At 43.2% G+C, this 24081-nt stretch overlaps 1 protein-coding gene across 2 annotated transcripts; it reads left to right on the top strand.

The window, feature by feature from the left end:
• The first annotated feature begins 8709 nt into the window (after positions 1-8709).
• On the top strand, positions 8710-16347 carry LOC125543038 (transcription factor GTE9-like). Of its 2 annotated transcripts, none has more exons than XM_048706281.1 (10): positions 8710-9200; positions 9513-10761; positions 10854-10991; positions 11671-11738; positions 12205-12268; positions 14866-14925; positions 15025-15137; positions 15221-15263; positions 15346-15467; positions 15552-16347. In XM_048706281.1, the coding sequence occupies exons 1-10, from the start codon at positions 9171-9173 to the stop codon at positions 15801-15803; spliced, it is 2139 nt and encodes a 712-aa protein (XP_048562238.1). In that variant the 5' UTR covers positions 8710-9170; the 3' UTR covers positions 15804-16347. The 2 variants fall into 2 exon arrangements, with proteins under 2 accessions (XP_048562238.1, XP_048562237.1); XM_048706280.1 differs by having other exon boundaries at positions 9510-10761.
• Positions 16348-24081: the final 7734 nt, after the last annotated feature.

Here is a 24081-nt window from a genome sequence, read left to right as displayed (position 1 = left end):
CACCTGTAGATCATCTTTATAATCACCCAGTTACGTTGTGAGGTCACATAGCACACAAAGTGTTCATCCGCTATTCGGGAGTTGCATAATCTCATAGTCAGAGGAACATGTATAAGTCATGAAGAAAGCAATAACAATAAAACTAAACGATCATAATGCTAAGCTAACAGATGGGTCTTGTCCATCACATCATTCTCTAATGATTTGATCCCATTCATCGAATGACAACACATGTCTATGGTCAGGAAACTTAACCATCTTTGATTAACGAGCTAGGCATACTAGGGACACTCTGTTTGTCTATGTATTCACACATGTACTAAGTTTCCGGTTAATACAGTTCTAGCATGAATAATAAACATTTATCATGATATAAGGAAATATAAATAACAACTTTATTATTGCCTTTAGGGCATATTTCCTTCATTTTTATCTCCCTACATTCAGCATGAACTCTGTAATGTTGTTCAATGTTTAATTAAAAGCTCTGATTCACGAAAAATAGATAGTTTTCGTTCTTGAAGGTAAATTGCAACTGCCCAGACCATTGCTAACCACTAAAAACACCACATTTTATACTAACCTGCCAAAAAGCAGGTCTTTTAGTGGCTTTAGTCCTTCATACTCACCTTGGGTGCAAGACAATATACTTAGGTCCAGTGCAGCAAGAACCTTTACTTCTCTTTAAACTTATGCTAGGAACCTCCTATTTAACGCTTAAGGCACGGAATACTCCACTATTAGATGGAAATGAGCACCTCCCTAGAAAGTAGGAAATGAGCACCCATGGAAAGTAACAACCCAACCCAGTAGCATCTGCTTGCCTCGCTCATCTTTTTTTCCTTCGCTTGCTCATTTGAAGAAACAACCCAAGACAGGGTTTATCCAGGTTCAGACTCTCCGAAGAGATAATACTCTATGTCTTGTTTGTGTTTTACTATGTTAGAGTATGTACAAAGTACAAATTAACTATCAAGAGATTGTAATGTGTGTCTACGAGTTAGACCCCTTGGTTTATAGAGATAGGGGGTCTTAGGTACAAGTTCATAGTCGGCTACGTATGGGGAGACAGTCCTTCACGGATCCAACATCTTGGAGTATACGTCAAGTCTTCTACATCTTCCTTCTAATCGTCATGAGATGCTCGAAGTGGCCCAGTGTAACGCCCTCAATGCGGCTATATCTTCTACGTGCCGAAGCACGACTTAGAGGCATAACCACATTGAAAGCAATGTCGCAAGAGAGGTAATCTTCGCAAACAACCCATGTAATATAAATAAAGGGGAAAGGATACATAGTTGGCTTACACTCGCCACGTCACACAAATACATGAATAACATTACATTCATCCAAATACACTCAAGGTCCGACTACGGAACCAAAATGAAGATCAACCCCCAAATGCGACAAAGTCCCCGATCGCCCCAACTGGGCACCACTACTGATCATCTGGGAAAGACACATAGTAACGGCGAGAGTCTTCATCGAACTCCCACTTGAGCTCGGTCATATCCTCTGGAATGGTATCATCGGTCCCTGTATATGGTTTTGGAAGTAAACTGTGAGTCACGGGGACTCAGCAATCTCGCACCCTCGCGATCAAGACTATTTAAGATTATAGGTAAGGTAAGGAATGATGTGGAGCTGCAGCAAGTGACTAGCATATATGGTGGCTAACATATTCGCAAAAGAGAGCGAGAAGAGAAGGCAAAAGCACGGTCGGACAACTATGATCAAGAAGTGATCCTAGAACAATCTACGCCAAACATTACTCAACACTGTGTTCACTTCCCAGACTCCGCTGAGAAGAGACCATCACGGTTACACACGCAGTTGGTGTATTTTAGTTAAGTTAAGTTTCATGTTATCTACAACCGGACATTAACAAATTCCCATCTGCCCATAACCGCGGGCACGGCTTTCGAAAGTTCAAATCCCTGCAGGGGAGTCCCAACTTAGCCCATCACAAGCTCTCACGGTCAACGAAGGATATTCCTTCTCCCAAGACAATCCGATCAGACTCGGCATCCCGGTTACAAGACATCCTGGACAATGGTAAAACAAGTCCAGCAAGACCACCCGCTGTGCCAACAAATCCCGATAGGAGCTGCACATATCTCGTTCTCAGGGCACACCGGATAAGCTAAGCGTACGGAAGCCAACGTAACCCAAGTTGCCAAGGGACGGCCCCGCGCGGTGCTCTGGGTTGGACCAACACTTAGAGAAGCACTGGCCCGGGGGTTTAAAAATAAAGATGACCCTTGAGTCCGTGAAACCCAAGGGTAAAAAGCTAGGTGGCAAATGGTAAAACCAAGGTCGGGCCTTGCTGGAGGAGTTTTATTCAAGGTGAACTGTCAAGGGGTTCCCATTATAACCCAACCGTGTAAGGAACGCAAAATCCGGGAACATAACACCGATATGACGGAAACTAAGGCGGCAAGAGTGGAACAAAACACTAGGCATAAGGCCGAGCCTTCCACCCTTTACCAAGTATATAGGTGCATTAAGATAAACAAGATAATATTGTGATATCCCAACAATAAACAATGTTCCAACAAGGAACGATCTCCAAACTTCACCTGCAACTAGCAACGCTATAAGAGGGGCTGAGCAAAGTGGTAACATAGCCAATCAACGGTTTTCTAGGACAAGGTGGGTTAGAGGTTTGACATGGCAATTTAGGAGGCATGATAAGCAAGTGGTAGGTATCGTAGCATAGGTATAGCAAAAGAGCGAGCATCTAGTAAGCAAAGATAGAAGTGATTTCGAGGGTATGGTCATCTTGCCTGCAAAGTGCTCAGAGTTGCCTTGATCCTCGTAAGTGTACTCAACAGGCTCCTCGTTCACGAACTCGTCTCCCGGCTCTACCCAAGCAAGAACAACAAGCAAAAGAACACAATCAACCACGAGCAATGCTCAAGCAATATGATGCAAACATGGTATGATATGCGGGATGCGATATGTGATGCATATGCTAGATTTGGAAAGGAATGATTGAACCTGGCCTCAACTTGGAAATCCAAGAGTGCCACTAGAAAGGTGAGGTGATTTCGGTTGAAATCGATATAAAGATCACCGGAATCGGATGCACGGTTTGGAAATGGCAAGCAAAACAAATATGACACCGGTCTGCGATAATCAGCAAGTAGCCATCTAAATGCATCAAGTTAAATATGCTACAGCACTCAAACATGGCAACAAAATACATGACAGGGATCCACTCATGATGCTTGAAAAAAGATGAACACTGAGCTACGGCTAATTCACTCATTAACAGGTTCAAACAAACATGGCAAAAGTGCAAAAAGGTAACAGGTTTCAGACTTAGTGAAATAACAACAAATCAGGAATTTATCAGCAGGAAGCAATCTTTAGAGCATGAAAACTACATGCTACAGGAACACATCATGGCAAAGGAAGGCATGGCATGAAGCTACTCTAAGCATATAACAAAAGTCCCTTAGTGACCTTGAGCCAAAAGGGATCAGAAAATACAATTGCAAGCATGTGAACATAGCAAAAATATAAACAGATTCAGACTTAGTGAAATTCCAGGACATGAAAAAAACAGATTCAACATGGCATCTTTACAAGCTTGATTAACTCACTACAAGGCATGTCATGGCATGGGACAAGTTCTAGCATGAAGTATACATGAAAATGAAGCTAACCATGTGCCAAACCACCTCATAGCATGTTTGAAATAAATCACACAAAAATGCCAAAACAACATCATGATGTAAAATGACATGCTTATGAACTTGCTCAAATGCAGAAACTAATGCCACCACTGGGTTGGTGGGATTTTTCTACCCCAAAAACATATATAATATGTTGGGGTTGATGTAGAAGAATCATCACAAGTGCATTAAGTTAGAAACTGCCCTAAATGGAAAAATGACAGAATTGGCATTTTCCTTATCTGGAAACGTCCAGAAAAGGACTTGCCCGAAATGGAAATGGCATCTTTCCAGAAATGGAAAAATCGCTGGGAATAAAAAGAAAAGGAAAACATGGGGCTATGGGAGGATGACAGGTAGGGTCATCCTGCCAGTGAGTCATGCGGAAGATTATAAAGAAGAAGAAAAAAAGGAGGGTTTATATAACATGCGCCCGCGGGGGATCGAACTCGGATCTTTGCAGTGCAGGCTTGCGTGGTCAACCACTGGGCTAACTTGGTGCCACTAGAAAGATATGGGGTTCTGCCTCCTATGAGCTGATCCGAGACAGAGATGACCTCCAGGTCGAGGCCAGAGACGACAACGACGGCGGCGACGACGGCAACTGACGGAGCAGAGGGGCTCTGGCGGGCGTGCGGGGTCGACAAGGGAGCATGTGCAGCAGAGAGCTTGGGCGCTCGAGCACGAGCATAGCTCTGCTCAGGGCCATGGCGTGCGCAGCAAGCAAGGAAGCAGCACGGCGCGGCGGCGAAGCAGACATGACGCGCGTGGGTGAGGATGCGCGCGGGTGCGACATGCGCGCAACGGGGCACACAATAGATTCCGAAGCGGGGAATGCACGGGCATGCGGCGGCAGGTACATCAGCTACACAACAGCAGCAACACACAAAAAATGCAGACTTGCCGAAGCACCGAGAGCACGTCAAAGACACGGATCGGGCGAGTCCTACGGGGTGTCTACACGCCATGCAAAAGACTGGAGAGGGAGGTGCGTTACCCAGCTCACCCTAGGACATGACGGGCTCGACGGTGACGCGCTGAAGGCGACGAGAGGGAGCTCTGAACTTGGCGAAGATGCTAACAGGGAAGAAGAGGAAGAAGAGGACGACAGGGAGGTAGATCCAGAGGCCGTAGAGGTGCGTGCGTCGAAGTAATACGTAGGGGAACTTGGCAGTCTTCTCCACGGCGTCCGAGGTGATGGGAGGCGCGGCGAGCGTCTATCCCGAGCTGAAGCTCGAGCTCGACCAGGTCATGGCGGGCAGGGCGAGGGCGAGGCGTGGCTAGCCTTACTTGGCAGCGGCGATGGAAGGAGATGAGGGGGATCGGTCGAGGCGAGACCCTAGGGCACCGGGGACAACTTTATAGGGGTTCTAGGGAGCTTCTCCGGCCGTCAAATCGACCGGACATCGACGTGGCACGTCTGGATGATCTACCATATAGGGGAGACGATGCCCCTGTCGCTAGCAGGCTGGATGGGCTGCTGCGGGGATTGGGCTACAGGCGCTGGGAGGCCGGCCCAGGTATGTTCCTCACTTAACTTTCTGTTTAATAAATAAACAGTCACCAAAGGAAAAGTCCAGGAGGTTTGGGGAAGAATATGGAAGAAGTAGAGATATACTCAGACTCCTGGAATTATGGGCCATTTGAATAAATTGCTTTGGGGATTTTTAAAGGAAGAAAATTAAATCAAGTTTGAATTAAATTTAAACTTAAGTCAATTTTTAACCTAACCAAAACATATTCAAATGAGTTGAAAATTGGCAGAGAGGATGTAGGCATGGTGCCAGATTTAAAGGGAGAAGATGAACATTTATGAAGTAGGGCAAGATGGCACTTGCAAGAAAAGAAAAGAAAAGGGAAGGAGATGAGGTGATGCATGGAGGTGGTGATGCATGGACCACACATAGAACATGCAACAACATATCATGCATGAATATCATGGAAAAGCAAGTTGACATAAGCACAACACAACATAGGTATGCACACGATGCAAACATAAGATGAGGCCATAGAGCAACAATGGAAGACAAAAGAAATATGACAAAGCAAAGACAAGATAATGCAAAGACAAACAAAACAAACCCAAAATGAAACCCACCAAGAGGAAAACCACTTGGAATAGATGAAGAACAAGATGGATATATTGTCAAAATGGGAAGTTTTACATCTGGGGTGTTACAACACTCCACCACTACGAAAGGATCTCGTCCCGAGATCTAGGACTGGAAAAACTCCGGGTACTCAGAATGGAGGTGATCCTCGCGTTCCCAGGTGGCTTCACGGTCGGAATGATGTGACCACTTGACTTTCAGGAATTTGATTGACTTGTTGCAAGTCTTGCGCTCAGTTTCTTCAAGAATAGCAACTGGGTGCTCACGATAAGAAAGGTCTTCTTGGAGATCAATGTCTTCGAAGTTGACGGTGCGGTCAGGAGTCTTGAAGCACTTGCGGAGTTGAGACACGTGAAACACGTCGTGCACGTTTGCAAAGTTGGAGGGAAGATCAAGTAGATAGGCGAGATCGCCTCTCTTGCTGACGATGTTGAAAGGACCCACATATCTAGGGGCAAGCTTCCCTTTGATACCGAAGCGACGAGTACATTTCATTGGAGAGACGCGGAGGTAGACATGGTCTCCGATCTCGAAAGCCAAATCACGATGCTTACTATCATAGTAGCTCTTCTGGCGCAATTGCGCGGCTTTGAGATTATCACGAATGACTTTGCACATCTCTTCTGCCTCTGTGATCAAGTCATTTCCAAGAAGTTGACGTTCATCAGTCTCTGACCAGTTGAGAGGAGTACGGCACTTCCTGCCATAGAGAATTTCAAATGGGGCCTTGCCCGAACTCGCTTGAAAGTTGTTGTTGTAGGAGAATTCAGCATATGGAAGACAATCATCCCACTTCATACCGAAAGAGATAACGCAAGCCCTGAGCATATCTTCAAGAATCTGATTAACACGTTCAACTTGGCCACTAGTTTGGGGATGAAAAGTTGTGCTGAAACGGATGTTGGTGCCCATGGCCTTCTGAAAAGAATCCCAAAACTTGGAGGTGAAGATGCTGCCACGATATGAAGAAATCAACTGCGGAATGCCGTGCAGAGAGACAATCCGGGAGGTATATAGCTCTGCCAATTGAGCTGCTGTGATGGATTCTTTGATAGGAAGGAAATGAGCCACTTTAGTGAGTTTGTCGATGACAACGAAGATAGCATCATTGCCACGCTTGGACTTTGGAAATCCAGTCATGAAGTCCATCTCAATGTGGTCAAACTTCCATTCTAGAATGATAAGAGGTTGGAGGAGACCAACTGGTCGTTGGTGTTCTGCCTTCACTCTTCTGCAGACATCACATTCGTTCACAAACTGAGCAATATCATACTTCATTCGAGTCCACCAATACGACTGCTTGAAGTCATGGTACACCTTTGTACTTCCAGGATGGATAGAGAGGAGTGAATTGTGAGCCTCGTTCATAATGACTTTACGAAGGTCACCTTTAGGCACAACAATGCGATCCTCGAAGAATAGAGTATCATTGTCATCAAGGCGATAACACTTGTACTTGGGTTGACTCTTGGCAATCCCAATCTTCACCTTCTTCACCATGGCATCAAGAAGTTGAGTCTTGCGAATCTGATCTTCCAAAGTAGGAGAGACTTGGAGGTTGGCGAGGAAACCTTGAGGAACAACTTGCAGATTGAGTTTGCGGAAAACTTCACAAAGCTTGGGTTGGTAAGGCTTGAGAATCAAACTGTTGCAGTGAGCCTTCCCGCTCAAAGTGTCAGCAATTACATTGGCCTTGCCTGGAGTATATTCGATACTCGGATTATACTCTTAAATCATTTCGACCCAACGAGTCTGCCTGAGGTTGAGATTAGGCTGAGTGAAGATGTACTTGAGACTCTTGTGGTCAGTGAAGATGTCCACTTTTCTTTCCAATAAGAGATGTCTCCAAGTTAAAAGAGCATGAACAACTGCCGCCAATTCGAGGTCATGAGTGGGGTAGTTCTTTTCATTGGGCTTCAACTGGCGAGAGGTATAAGCCACAACTTTCTTCTCTTGCATCAACACTGCACCAAGACCTTGAAGAGAGGCATCACAAAAGACCTCGAACGGTTTGGATTCATCAGGAGGAGTAAGAACTGGAGCAGTGACTAACTTCTCTTTCAGGGTGTTGAAAGCGATGTCATATTCAGGAGACCAGACGTACTTCACGTGCTTCTGAAGAAGGTTGGAAAGAGGCTTCGCGATCTTTGAAAAGTTCTCAACGAACCTTCGACAATAGCTTGCGAGCCCAAAAAAGCTGCGGAGTTGCTTCACGTTTTGAGATGGTTCTTAATTCACAATTGCAGACACCTTCTTAGGATTCATCGATATGCCTTTGGCAGAAATGATAGCCCAAGGTAGAGAACCTCATCGAGCCAAAACTCGCACTTGAAGATAGTAATATAGACTAGTAACATCGGCAACTTACTACTCTATGTTACTCTTCATTGTGAGCAGTTTAAAAGTAGGATCTTCCCTATCCCGCACGTGGTTCCCTCGCTCCAATTTTTAGGGGAAATCTCCTTTTCACAACCGAAAAACACCCAGCAGGCAGACCAGGAGTCCCAAGACCCACTGCTTCCACGTGTCACCAGCCTTCGCCTCCAGGTCACACCGCTCTCCGGCCGTCACCCGACCCACCCAGATCCCGCGTGCTGGACAAAAGACGGCCGCTCCCAAAACAGTACGGTACTGCACCAAACCTACTCAACCACAATGACAAGTGGTCCCAGAAACCTTGTTGCCCCACGATACATCGTCATACAGCCCGCGATCCTTGCCCAAACCAGAAACCTTCTGGAAGAAAGTCAAAGCGCGCCCCGCTCCACGTCACGTCGGTCCCGGTGGGCCCCGCGCGTACATCTCTCCCGCTGCCCGTCCGATCCCCGCCAACCGACGGCCACGATCGGGCACCCACCGCCCCTCGTACCCCCCCACCCCTATAAATACCCACCTAGAGGGGCACCAGCCCCGCGCGCGTCAAGTCGCATCGAATCGTACCGTTTCGCTCCGCTCCGCTCCACTTCGGGTCTCGACTGGACCGGCTCGTGCGCAGGAACCGACTCTACTTTGGGTTCGGGCTCGGTCGCTTCGGCGAGGAAGAGGAGTTCGGGCTCGGTCGCTTCGTCGAGGAAAAGGATAAGCAGGCACAGACGCGCACCGCATCGCACCCTGCACCTCCCGTCCTCCCGTCTCGCCCGACGCCACGGCCGGAGCCCGGAGAATCCACGCCGCGGCCGCTCGCCCTCCCGCTCCCAGGAGGCTCCCGCGGCCCGCCCGCCCGGCGCCCCGGCGGCCGTCCTGCCCACAGTAGGCGGAGGGGGGAGGCGCTTGCAGGCTCACCGTCAAGCCGCAGCGGCGGATCTGTCCCCAAGCCACAGCCGCCGAGGTCTTCGACGCCGCGCAGGGGATCACGGGGCGCGTCTCGGTCTCGTTCCAGATGCCAACGACCTCAATCTCCAAGCCTAAGGTGAATTAACCCCCTTCCAATCTGAAATCCACTCGTTGGCATCTACATTTGTAGCTTCTGTTTGGATTTAGATCTGATTGATTTCACCAGTGGGAAATTAACAAATGATGCTGTCATATCCCGCTTTCAAGCCATGATGACATAGGCTCGCTTGGTACGGATTGGTCCTAGGGCCAAGTGTAATGTTAGGGTTTTGCTGCACGACATTTGAATACCTGTAAATTTCGGTTTGTGTGTTCTCATTTCAATCCGCGTGAGGTTTCAATTTGGTGCCTGTGTGTGTGGCTGAAGCTGTTTGTCATTATTCAGCAGGTCTGCGCCTCGCTGGCGCCTGGTAACATGACACCAACGGTCCGCATGGAGTGCGGGCCGCAGATGCAGGCTAAACGGAGCTACGATGAAATAGCTTACCGGGGCACGGGGTATGCAGAGACTGTGGGCGAGTCAGGCAGCCCTGTTCGTGCTGGCCCGGAAGGTTTCTCGGCGTCAAAACGCAAGTGCATCAGCCTTAATAGTGATGGCTTTGATGTGAAGCGAGAGATCTTTGTCCCGTCTAAGATGTCGTCGTCTGAGCGGCGCTACCTTCGGAAGAGATTCCGGGCAGAGCTTGATTCGGTTCGAGAACTCCTCAAGAAGCCAGAGTTTTTGTCCGTCATGCCTGTCAGCAAAGCACCTGCGCTGTCATCGTCAGCTGCCCCTCGAGCTAAAAAGGTGCAAAGGGGGAGCCATGTTGTCCGTGGTGCCAAGGGACGCTTCTTGCCGACAAAACCCCGGCCTGAAACGTCTACAGTGTTGCCTGAAGCTACAATTCTCAAGCAGTGCGAAGCTATTCTGAAGAAGCTGATGACTCAGAAATGTAGTCATATTTTTAATGATCCAGTAGACGTGGAAAAGCTGAACCTTCCAGATTATAATGACATTATCAAGCACCCGATGGACCTTGGGACCATCAAGAAGAAGCTAGATTCTGGTTCCTACGCAAGTCCATCTGATTTTGCAGCTGATGTCAGGCTGACCTTTAACAATGCGATAACTTATAATCCTCGAGGGCATATAGTGCATGATCTGGCCATTCAACTGAATAAAATGTTTGAGTCCAGATGGAGAACAGTTGAGAAGAAGTTAGCTACTGCCGCCACTAAGCCACATGTTGAGGTTGATAAGGCCGACTCAAAGAGGAGAAAGACCCCTCCTGTGGAACGCAGTAACTTGTCAATAGACCGTGTCAGGCCAACTGAGATTGTGAAGCCAAAGATGACAAAAGAGGAGAGAGAAACCTTGGGAGACTGCTTAAGTTCTTTGGCCGAGGGTCCAGAAGAATTACCTGGTCACATCATTGATTTGTTACAACAGTGTATGGAGAGCAATACAGAGCAGCATGGGGATGGAGAGATAGAGATTGATATCCATGCACTCAGTGATGACGTACTATTTGAACTTAAGAAGCATGTGGACACGTATTTGCAAGAGAGAGATCATCAGCAGACAAAATCTCAGCCCTCTGAGAATGAGGCTGTGAATGTTTCTTGCCTCAGTCACTCGTCCACAAATCCCTGCAAAGGTATTTTGTCGTGTACCCTTTCAGGTTCTCAATAGATTTAACTTTAATGCCGTCAATGCAGTTGTTAGAGATCGACTTTTTTGTGCACTCAGGTGCTGAGCCTGTTGAGGAGGATGTCGACATTTGCGGCAATGCATCCCCTATATTGATAGAGAAGGATCCACAGATCATAACTGACAAATGTGGCAGCCCAAGTAGTTCGAGCAGTGACTCAGGATCTTCATCCAGCGGTGTGTACATATGAGTTATTTAGTTATCTATATATTTGTGTTTACCATAGGATACATCCTTGTAAAACATGTTTCTCCGCGAAAATTACTTCGAGTCTTTGACCGTCTCTATATTTCCCTTCTCATGTTCTTTTTATAGAGGTTTGTGCTTACGCTAGTTCATAATTCTTAATATATCTTTGGCTAAACTTTAGTAAACTTTGAATTTATGAGTTCACACGTGAGGTTGTGAAGCATAAGTTGAGAAGCAAACATTTTTCACTATGGGTGGTACCATCTGAAATTCGGAATATTATATGAGATTGGCATGTGCTTCAAATTTGTGCTTGTCATTTATCTTTTGAAACTATTATTATCTTTCAGGAGACTTAGCAGTATCCATAGAAACTTAACTATATAGTTAGGGCTTCATGATGTCAGTGTCACACAGGATGTCAGAATGCCATCCTGCAATTAGCTCGCACTGATTCTTAGTGAACTGATGTGCTGCAAGGGGTCATATATAGCTGCAAGGGCACCATAGATGCTTTATAGAAATTATTATTGGGAATTATAGATACTTTGTACCAGTTATTATTTTTTAAACAGTCAGCCCAGTTGTCTACAAGACCCTACTGTATTTGATATATCTATCATGTAAAGGTGTCCTCAGATCGTATTTGCTATGTTGGTAATGCAGATTCTGACTCAGGCAGTGACATTGAAAGCGAACCAGAAAAAGTTGTTAGCCCAGCAAAGCTTGCGAAGGTACTTTGGCAATTTTTTACTGGGTGATCCTTCAATTAAGCCAGTTAATGCAATAAGGACTATATTGTTAGTGAAGATATGGACCAACGGAGTGTGTTAGCAGGATTAAATCCTACCAATTCTTTCTCTCCTTGGCTCTCTACATCAATCCATTATTCCCTTGTCATTTTCTTTACCGCCTCTGTAGTCTTACCAGCCCTTATGTTCGCAACTTGACCCTCCTTGTCCAATTTTTCTCTGATAGTACCATGCCATATTAGTATCTGCAGTTAGCTTTGTAGCTTACTTCATTGGTTGACTTGCCTTAGTCAGACCGAACCAGATAACAGAATGGTGATCTGGTTGCTCTACCTTTACACTAGTCTGGGTCAAGATTACGATATTCAGATCTGCAAGACTTTGTCATTTCATTTCCAATGACTGGCCAACCTTTTCCGCTGCAATAATTGGTTTATTCTAATTGCAGGGACCAGAACAACCTGCAGAGCAAGTCAAGAGTGATGATGTTATAAGCCCTGTTGATGCTAACCGTAAGTTTTATCCCCATGCTCTTTAGCTGCTTGTTGTGACGAGCTTTTCTTAATCTACCTTTAGGGCATGACGGCTCCAGTCTATAACCTCTGTCCATGTCAGATTTAGTCTGCAGTACAGACATCCTCTACAATGCATTGTCTAGTTAGTTGTCTGTATAGGCCCAAAATTTATGGGAAACTTGAACGAATCCTCGAAGGAAAAATGGCTGATTGCAGACACCCATCGTACAACGGGAGGAACGCTGTCGTTAAGGAGCTATTTTTATGCGTTTAGCCGATCTGTAATTAATAATTATACAGACAGACAGTTTCTCTCTCGTCCTTCTCTTTCATCGACGTGACCAAAATTTCTATGTTACCCTGTTGTACATGCCCTTACTAGTTAGATGTCTGTGGGTTGCCACAGACTAATGATAAAATATACAGATACATTATTTGCTATGAACATACTCCCTCCGCTTGGAATTACTTGTCACAGAAATAGATGTATCTAGAACGTATTTTTAGTTTTAGATACATCCATTTCTACCCATTTCTGCGACAAGTGAATGCAGTTTCTCACTATGTGACAAATCCCAGCATGCTTTTTTTCCAACCGCCCCCAAGGCAACTTGCACCTTGCTCCCACCTCCGTAGGATATATATCTCTTTCAACCCTCCCTCGTTAGTATATGTTCGATATTTTTCTCATCATCATCTCTTTCAACTCCCATCGATGCAGTGTTGCTGTTGTGTCCCTCAATCATTCTGCCTCCAGTTATATGCTTGCATTCTTCAACTCTAGAGGGGGCTCCGATCACCTCTTTGATGGATGGATGCGCATTAAATGTCTTGCTTTCGTGTTGAAAATGATGAGTAAAGGAACATGTTAAACAACAGCACTCATCACATTATATTGAACAACCAAGTTATAAGCACTTCGAACAAAGACAATTACCTGGTTTCTAATTATCTATAAACATTGTATTTACTCATTCCCCATCACCTCTTTGCCTCTTTGGTGACTGTTGCGTGCCTGGGCTTTTTTCTCCCCACACGCTTCCTTTCTCCTCACAAACCGCCACTTGCATCATGTCTTCTACAACTTTGGTGATTAGCGGGTGCTCGTATCATTGTGAAAACAATTTGTCATATTTGGCATGCAACATTCTCCCTGTTTGTATATTAGTAATGAGAATAGTGAATATGTGACATACAACCACAATAGGGTTTATGCTGCATATTGAACCTAATGGTGACAACTAGCATTGTTTGTGCTCCTCTTGTTGGCTTTGTTCCGCCCTGGATCAAGTAACATTCTCCCGCTTTTTTTTCATCTCCTCGTGGCAGTCGTTTCCAGGAAAGGATGATACCGTAATCCATATACACACATGTATTATGTGAAAAATATACAAACAAGCGAGTAGATGTATAAATAGGAAGCAACCATTTTGTTAATTCTCATCCATGAACTCACAAATTCAACAGGACATGAACCTTTTTCCAGGTCATGAGATGCTGCTTTTAGGGATGTAAACCTGGTCCCGTTTAAGCCCACTTGTTGGTCTAACAGTTCAATAAAAAAATTCTGAGGAAAATGAACTATCGAGCTAACTAAACGGGACTTGCGGGTGCCATTTACATCCCTAGCTGCTTTGGCCAACATATTAGTAAGAACATCTACAGCTAGATTAAAAAGGAGTGGGGATAGGGGATCTCCTTGTCTAAGGCCTTCGCCAGTCAGGAAGAAGTCATTCATGACCATTAATTTTGACTCCCAGAGAACCCCCCATCGGTGATACACCCACCACGAAAAGCCTTACATTGTAGCAGCTCTTCTAAAAAATCTAGATTGACAAAATCAAAAGCTTTCTCATAGTTTAGCTTAAGCACTAAACCTGACTTTTTGGATGAGTGGACTGAGTGTAGCACCTCATGGGCAGTGACCACACTCTCTAGAATATATCTACCCTTAATGAAAGCAGATTGGTTACTACTCCCTCTGGAAGTAGCAATTAGTGTCTGCAAATCAAGCTAATCCTATTAGTCAAGACCTTGGCGAAGATCTTAAAACTACAATTAAGCAGGCATATTTTTTGTCTAAAAATTTCCCCATAGCAGTAGCATCAGCCTCCTTAGGGATGAGGGTTAAAATTGCAAAATTAAGCCTATAAATATCTAGTTCCCCTTTATTAGAGAAATCCTGAAACATGTTAAAGGCATATCGAGGCGATGATGAAGGCACGGCGGAGTGATGGCATTGCATATTGAAGTGTAGTTGCATAGTGCTACGCCGCCTGGAGCGTGGGGCACCGCGCCGAGCGGGGTGGTTCTGATTCGTGAGCGATAGTGGTTTGGACACAAGCACTACCAGGTCGGGGGTGTAGGTGGAGGATGTGCTGATGTGTGGTTGTTTTTATAATGTGGGTCTTTTTCATGGGATTATTTTTGTGGGGAGACCTTGTGCGTGGGCAGCAGATGTTTATTTTGGTTTTCTCTTTTACGGTAAAAGATTGGTGAGGGTGATGATGTGGGAGGTCAAACCATTACGACGGCAGACTCCCCTAATATTTAAGATTTGTCATACTTAACATTTACCATTGATTAAATCACAGAGACTGCTGCTGATGTGGAACTCCGTGAGCAGGACAATGAATCCAAGGCTGCACCTGAAGGTAAGCATGATTATGTAAGCAGGCTCCTATGAGACACCAAGCCGTCTTGGTGCATTAATCTGGTCGGATCATCTGATCCTTTCCCAATGAAAAATATAGGGGAGAATGCAAAACCCGACAGGCAACTCTCCCCGGACAAGCTCTTACGAGCAGCTGTTTTGAGGGGCCGTTATGCTGATGTAATCGTGAAAGCTCGTGGGATTCTCAGCCAGGTCTGGAGGCTTTTACGTCTAGCTTTATTTCCTTCATTATTGGCTGCACCTCTTCCTGACATGTAATTACCTAATGAGCTCAGGGTGGAGATAAACAGGAGGAGCTGGAGAAACTGCAGAAGGAAGGTAAAAAGCACACACACCTGTTTGTTTGCTGCCAAGGAGTAATCTCCTGCTTTTCTAAGAATTGTCTTGCCTATGGACACAGAGAAAGAACGGCTTTTGGCTGAAGGCAATGCAGCTTTGGAAGCCCGCAGAGCTGAAGCCGAAGCTGAATCTAAGCGTAAGCTGGACCTTGAGAGGGAAAAGGCTCGTCAGGCCTTGCAGGAGGCAAGTGATATTATTTGCTGCTGCTATGAAACTCATCTTCTGTGTTATTATAGCTAAGAGTTTGTTCAAACCTGATTGATGCAGATGGAGAGAACTGTAGAAATTAATGACATCGTCCATCCCAAGGACCTAGAAATGCTTGGTACAGTCACCACGGAACATATTATGAGTTCTGTTGATGAGACGAGTCCCGAGCATTCCCTGGATGGCCTGCCCAGTTTTCTTCCTGGTTCTGGCAGCATGTTGGAAAAACTTGGACTGTTTATGAAAGTGGATGAGGAAGAAGAGGAAGAAGAGCCATGCAGCAAAGGTGCAGAGGTCGGAGAAATCAACTAATGTGTGTTGGCATGTTGGAGCCTTGTCAAAGACAGAACAACCGCCTGTTTCAGCCGATGCACATAGGGAAATTGCTGGGTAGCTGTGCACATTTCGGACATTTTTTTCTCGATCGGTGCACAGAATACCCTCATATTTGAGAGGTGTTGCTTGCAGGATGCACGCCCGCCCTTGGAAGGGGAGGGAGGATAGAGATCGAGGCCACCATGTACAGCTGCAAATGAAAATGGAGTTCATCTCTCAAATGAACTATTTCTCCCAGAATCAAGATAGTTGATGCGAGCTGGTGTATTCATGTGATACGTAGATCTCATGTAGAGCCTTGGAAATTACACGAGGACCAAATGGTTCTCCCACGCTGCTCACCTTGTGCACTGTGATCCAAGTGCGTTTTCCCTTAGTGGCTAAGCATAGCTTCTCTTAGTTTTGGATGTTTGGTTGCTTCTTCCTGCTGTAAATTCAAATTTTGATGTAGTCGAGGAAGTTACTAGCAGTTGTTTGCTGGGAATCTGCGAAGAACGGCCACTGCTATTCTTTTGACAAGGAAAAACGTACCAACAGTATATGCTAGACACAGAAAACCTGAACTCATGAAGGGCCTTGTCCTTATTGGAGCCTCTACAGACTTGAATGAGCGATGCTATACACATGATGAAATTGCAGACGATGTGTGCACGATCCCATGTGGCAGCACAGCAGCGCATGTAGATGCAGGAGGGAGTTGGTTTTTCTGTTAGCTGATGCATGCACACTGTGTATCATTCGCAGATCGTGCAGTCCGTGTCGTGTGTGAAGCCATTTCAGACTTGAATAGTTCTTAAAAGTAAATACCCCGATAAGGCCTTCCTTTGGGGCCATTTGGTTTGTTGGAATGAATGCCTATTCCTATATCCTAGTATCAACCAAAGGAGGTTTAAGTCGTTGAAAAACAATTTATAAATACAAATAACATTCCATTCCATGAACTTAAATGCCTTTGTTAAATAAAGTTTGAGATAGGATCTCCTTCTACAGCAATTTTCTTAGTTTATTTGTTGGCTGCCGGAGTTTTGCACCGAGTCAACAGTGTTAGGTTCCTATCAAATCAAAAAGCAAAACACTGTTTTAGGGCAGAATAGTATACATATGGTGAAAAAATGGAAAAAATACATATGGTTTGGGCCTTGATCCAACCAGGGATAAACGAACAAGGCCTAAATAATCAAGAGGTAAATACACCGGGAGTCTTCAAACTTGTACGCGACGGTCAGTTTGGTGCACAAACTTGTAAAATACGTGATTCTGCTCATCGAACTTGTGCGGACGTGCAAATACGGTCACATATCCCGTACATGGACGTATCCGATGCTTGGCTGCCTGCTGTCAGCAACAGATGGCGCTCAGCGCGGCGTGTTTTTGCACAAAACCCCATAGCCTTTTTTATTTGTGAAAAATTAACAACTGGTGGGTCCCACTTATCAGTATATAGCGAAATTTAAATACGAAGAAGTGTGTCGCCCAGTCTAGAACACACGCCTAAGGCGAGGACACAATCCGGCCAAGCCACTCCAACCCAATCCTGTGGATGTTTACGTAGTATAACTTTGCTTTACTGTACTATAACGAAGGAGCTCGTGTAGCAGAAATGGGTTCCATTTTGTGCTGCCTATTTTGCATCTGCTCTCCTTTTTTTTACAGATTAATAGATATGTAGTATGTAAATTATAATCTCAATAATAAAATGACTTTCAAATATTGTTCATTTATTATTTTAAAATAATATTTATGAATTGTAAAAGATATTTGCATAATTATAATACAAATATTTTTTAAATATTCATAATTGTAAAAACATTGTTTTCAAAATTTGTAGAATAACTTTAAAAATAAAAATAATAATTTTAAAAATAGTAATAATTAAAAAATGTATGTATGGTTGCACCTGTTCGTTTTTTTTGAAATTTTTGAAGCAGAAAACTTTGTTCATGTATTATTTTAAGATAATATTGTTAATTAAAAAAATTGTGTCATAATAATATAAGTATTTTTATAATTACTATTCATAAATATTATTTTAATTATACAAGAATTTCAATAATTATACACACGTTTTTAAAATCTTATGTTTGTATAAGTAAAATATTCATAATATAAAATCTAAAGTCTTGTTATGAATATTTAATCGTGTCTAATATGTAAATTATATATTCTTTTTGAATATAAATCATGATTAAAACAAGTGAATATTCATAAATATTTAATAAATATTGTATTCATCATTTCTGTAATAATTTAAATATAAGCCACCGAGTGTAATAATTCTTTTTTTGTATTCATTATTTTTTTATTAATAACATTTTTAAATGTCTGTATAAATAAAATATATTTTATGTAATACACAAGTTATGTTTCATAAACTGTTGACTCTACAATTTTACGCAAGAACATGTGTCGAACATTGTATGAAGTCACGTCAATGTGCACGACAACATATTTAAGTTGATAATCCCGGACGTTTTAAGTATAAGTGAAATTGTATCTCATTAGACACGTAAATGTTCCTGTTGCAATGGTTGGGTCTTTCTTGTGGCGTACTGAGCTAGCTAGACCGAAGACCCACCACCCGCGCTTCTGTATTTCGCTCCTCGCTGGAGCGTATTTTTGTACCAATGATGATTGTTTTTCTGCAAATAAACAAAGGCGAGGCTGTTTTAAGCAAGAACATGTCGCACCGAGTGCCATCTTGTCATTGACAGTGGGCCTTGCACACTCTGGCCTGCCAAGCAAGCATCGGATACGTCTGCGTATGGGATATGTGACCGTATTTTTGCACGCTCATGCAAGTTCGATAACCAAAATCACGTATTTTACAAGTTTGTGCACTAAACTGATCCGTCGCGTGCAAGTTCTAAGACCCCAATGTATTTACCTCACATATGGGTCAAGGCCTCACTCCCTGGCGTGCCTAGTTGGATCAAAAGTTGCATGTATGTGATTGGAGTACGTGCCTGTTCCTCCGCGACAGCCGAAGGAATATTTTCTGATGAATGAGGCCCGGCTGGTTCATGCATGGATCAGAACATAAGAAGAATCTATGAAAAAACCTACATCCGGATCCGACCGATCTTCCTTTTCTTGTTTGAGTTCTCATTGTGTAAGAAGTTTTCTTTTCTTGTGTAAGCAAGGATATAATAGACATGATCTTCATGATTCTTTGGAGAGCCTCCTGGCACCTCCGATGCGACGTGGTTCATGATAAAGGGGAATGTAAAATATCTAACTATTAATTTGTTGACTAGATACATTCAAGATCTTATGGTAAATTCACAAAGAAAAATGTCTTATGGCTAATGCAGGAACCAGTTCGAGCAACATAGTTTCTTGGAAACCATCGGATATGGGTTGGATGTTAACATGGACGAGACTTTCCGTTCGCATGATGGCGGTAGCCATGTGGGGTGCATCGCCGGGGATCACCTTGGAAGGATCCGCCCCTTGTGGACACATAGTTACGAGATTGCGAGATGCGAAAATGCAGAGGAAGTTGAAGCGATGGCCTGTCTCATTGGTCTCCAATCCATCCCTAACACATACATTGCTTGGCTATTATGGATGCCATAGGAAGAAATACCAAAACTTATCCAGAGGCGTACTTATAGAGAAATATCATAGTCATCTTTGTGTGAATTACAAAAAACCACCACCTTCCTCATCGAAATCTTGTTTTGGTACCACTTGTCGTGTACGCAACAAAATCTGCCACTTTCCTTGCTAGTTTTCTCAATAAAGTCTAATGATCGATTCGAGCCAATTTAATCCTATTTCTGAGAGATGGGGCTTGCTTCCAGCTGCCACATTGGCTACCAGAGACGGAGAGGGCTAACGGTTATTAACTGAAACTGGTCAAAAGAGGGGCCCGATCCGTTTCCCTCCCTCACTGCGTCACTCACTCTTGCACCCTCTCCTACTCACTCTCAGCTAGACGCTGGCGTCGACGCCGCTCCTGCTTGCTGCCGTGATACGTCTCCAACGTATCTATAATTTTTGATTGCTCCATGCTATATTATCTACTGTTTTGGACATTATTGGGCTTTATTATCCACTTTTATATTATTTTTGGGACTAACCTATTAACCGGAGGCCCAACCCAGAATTGCTGTTTTTTTGCCAATTTTAGGGTTCTGAAAAAAAGGAATATCAAACGGAGTCCAAACGGAATGAAACCTTCGGGAACGTGATTTTCTCACCGAACATGATCCAGGAGACTTGGACCCTACGTCAAGAAACAAAGGAGGAGGCCACGAGGTAGGGGGCGCGCCTACCCCCCCCAAGCGCGCCCTCCACCCTCGTGGGCCCCCTGTTGCTCCACCGACGTACTCCTTCCTCCTATATATACCTACGTACCCCCAAACAATCAGATACGGAGCCAAAACCCTAATTCCACCAACGTAACTTTCTGTATCCACGATATCCCATCTTGGGGCCTGTTCCGGAGCTCCGCCGGAGGGGGCATCCATCACGGAGGGCTTCTACATCAACACCATAGCCCCTCCGATGAAGTGTGAGTAGTTTACCTCAGACCTTCAGGTCCATAGTTATTAGCTAGATGGCTTCTTCTCTCTTTTTGGATCTCAATACAATGTTCTCCCCCTCTCTTGTGGAGATCTATTCGATGTAATCTTCTTTTTGCGGTGTGTTTGTTGAGACCGATGAATTGTGGGTTTATGATCAAGACTATCTATGAATAATATTTGAATCTTCTCTGATTTCTTTTATGTATGATTGGTTATCTTTGCAAGTCTCTTCGAATTATCAGTTTGGTTTGACATACTAGACTGATCTTTCTTGCAATGAGAGAAGTGCTTAGCTTTGGGTTCAATCTTACGGTGTCCTTTCCCAGTGACAGCAGGGGCAGCAAGGCACGTATTGTATTGTTGCCATCGAGGATAACAAGATGGGTTTTTTTTATCATATTGCATGAATTTATCCCTCTACATCATGTCATCTTGCTTAAGGCGTTACTCTATTTTCATGAACTTAATACTCTAGATGCATGCTGGATAGCGGTCGATGAGTGGAGTAATAGTAGTAGATGCAGGCAGGAATCGGTCTACTTGTCTCGGACGTGATGCCTATATACATGATCATACCTAGATACTCTCATAACTATGCTCAATTCTGTCAATTGCTCAACAGTAATTCGTTCACCCACCGTAAAATACTTATGCTCTTGAGAGAAGCCACTAGTGAAACCTATGGCCCCCGGGTCTATCTTCATCATCTTAATCTTCCAATACTTAGTTATTTCCTTTGTTTTTTTACTTTGCTTTTTATTTTACTTTGCATCTTTATCAAAAAAATACCAAAAATATTATCTTATCATATCTATCAGATCTCACTCTCGTAAGTGACCGTGAAGGGATTGACAACCCCTTATCGCGTTGGTTGCGAGGAGTTATTTGTCTTATGCAGGTACTAGGGACTTCGCGCGCAGCCTCCTACTGGATTGATACCTTGGTTCTCAAAAACTGAGGAAAATACTTATGCTACTTTGTTGCATCATCCTTTTCTCTTCAAGGAAATCCAACGCAGTGCTCAAGAGGTAGCAAGAAGAATTTCTGGCACCGTTACCGGGGAGGTTCGCTCAAGTCAAGATTTGACTCCCGACAACGAGCCATTTCTGGCGCCGTTGCCGGGGAGTCTACGCAAAAGTCAACATACCAAGTACCCATCACAACCCTTATCTCCCGCATTACATTATTTGCCATTTGCATCTCGTTTTCCTCTCCCCCACTTCACCCTTGCCGTTTTATTCGCCCTCTCTCTCTATCCTCCCTCTCGTTCTCTATTTGCGTCTTTTTTCCCGCTTGCTTTTTGTTTGCTTGTGTGTTGGATTGCTTGCTTGTCACGATGGCTCAAGATAACACTAAATTGTGTGACTTTACCAATACCAACAACAATGATTTTATTAGCACTCTGATTGCTCCTCTTACCGATGCTGAATCTTGTGAAATTAATGCCGCTTTGCTGAATCTTGTCATGAAAGATCCGTTTTCCGGCCTTCCTAGTGAAGATGCCGCTACCCATCTAAATAGCTTCGTTGATTTGTGTGATATGCAAAAGAAGAAAGATGTGGATAATGATATTGTTAAATTGAAGCCATTTCCTTTTTCGCTTAGAGATCATGCTAAAGCTTGGTTTTCATCTTTGCCTAAAAATAGTATTGATTCTTGGAACAAGTGCAAAGATGCTTTTATCTCTAAGTATTTTCCTCCCGCTAAGATCATCTCCCTTAGAAACGATATTATGAATTTTAAGCAACTTGATCATGAACATGTTGCACAAGCTTGGGAGAGGATGAAATTAATGATACGTAATTGCCCTTCTCATGGTTTGAATTTGTGGATGATTATACAAAACTTTTATGCCGGATTGAATTTTTCTTCTAGAATTCTTTTAGATTCGGCCGTGGGAGGCACTTTTATGGAAATCACTTTAGGATAAGCTACTAAACTCCTAGATGATATTATGGTTAATTATTCTCAATGGCATACTAAAAGATCTACTAATAAAAAGGTGCATGCGATAGAAGAAATTAACGTTTTGAGTGGAAAGATGGATGAACTTATGAAATTATTTGCTAATAAGAGTGTTTCTTCTGATCCTAATGATATGTCCTTGTCTACTTTGATTGAGAATAATAATGAATCTATGGATGTGAATTTTGTTGGTAGGAACAATTTTGGTAACAATGCGTATAGAGGAAATTTTAATCCTAGGCCTTATCCTAGTAATTCCTCTAATAATTATGGTAATTCCTACAACAATTCTTATGGAAAATATAATAAGATGCCCTCTGATTTAGAATCTAATATTAAAGAATTTATTACTTCGCAAAAGAATTTCAATGCTTTGATTGAAGAAAAATTGCTTAAGATTGATGAGTTGACTAGGAACGTTGATAGAATTTCTCTTGATGTTGATTCTTTGAAACTTAGATCTATTCCTCCTAAGCATGATATCAACGAGTCTCTCAAATCCATGAGAATTTCCATTGATGAGTGCAAAGAAAGAACCACTAGGATGCGTGCTAAGAAAGATGCCTTTATAAGAGCGTGTTCTTCTAGTTCCTATGAAAATAAAGATGAAGATCTAAAAGTTATTGATGTGTCCCCTATTAAATCTTTGTTTTGCAATATGAATCTTGATAATTATGGGACTGAATATGATCCACCTTTACCTAGAAGGCATTCCAAAAATTCGGAGTTTTTAGATCTTGATGCTAAATTTGATGAAAGTGGGATTGAAGAAATTAAAACCCTAGATGTTGCTAAACCCACTATTTTGGATTTCAAGGAATTTAATTATGAAAATTGCTCTTTGATTGATTGTATTTCCTTGTTGCAATCCGTGCTAAATTCTCCTCATGCTTATAGTCAAAATAAAGCGTTTACTAAACATATCGTTGATGCCTTGATGCAATATTATGAAGAAAAACTTGAGTTGGAAGTTTCTATCCCTAGAAAACTTTATGATGAGTGTGAACCTACTATAAAAATTAAAATTAAAAACCATTAATGCTATGCTTTGTGTGATTTGGGTGCCAGTGTTTCCACGATTCCAAAGACTTTGTGTGATTTGTTAGGTTTTCGTGATTTTGATGATTGCTCTCTAAACTTGCACCTTGCGGATTCCACTATTAAGAAACCTATGAGAAGAATTAATGATGTTCTTATTGTTGCAAATAGGAATTATGTTCCTGTAGATTTTATTGTTCTTGACATAGATTGCAATCCTTCATGTCCTATTATTCTTGGTAGACTTTTCCTTAGAACGATTGGTGCAATTATTGATATGAAGGAAGGAAATATTAGATTCCAATTTCCGTTAAGGAAAGACATGGAACACTTTCCTAGAAAGAAAATTAAATTACCTTATGAATCTATTATGAGAGACACTTATGGATTGCCTACTAAAGATGGCAATACCTAGATCTATCCTTGCTTTTTATGCCTAGCTAGGGGCGTTAAACGATAGCGCTTGTTGGGAGGCAACCCAATTTTATTTTTATTCCTTGCTTTTTGCTCATGTTTAGTAATAAATAATTTATCTAGCCTCTGTTTTGGTTGTGTTTTTTGTGTTTAATTAGTGTTTGTGCCAAGTAGAACCGTTGGGAAGACTTGGGGAAAGTCTTGATATCTTGCTGTAAAAAAACAGAAACTTTAGCGCTCATGAGAACTGCTGCCATTTTTATTTGGAAAGTGCTATTTAGTTAATTATTTTGCAGATGATTAATAGA

Source organism: Triticum urartu, chromosome 3 (genome assembly GCF_003073215.2).
Source record: "Triticum urartu cultivar G1812 chromosome 3, Tu2.1, whole genome shotgun sequence".
Classification (NCBI taxonomy): Eukaryota; Viridiplantae; Streptophyta; class Magnoliopsida; order Poales; family Poaceae; genus Triticum; species Triticum urartu.
The sequence above is the reverse complement of the archived record's forward strand: the minus strand, read 5'-3'. Positions and strand labels throughout refer to the sequence as shown.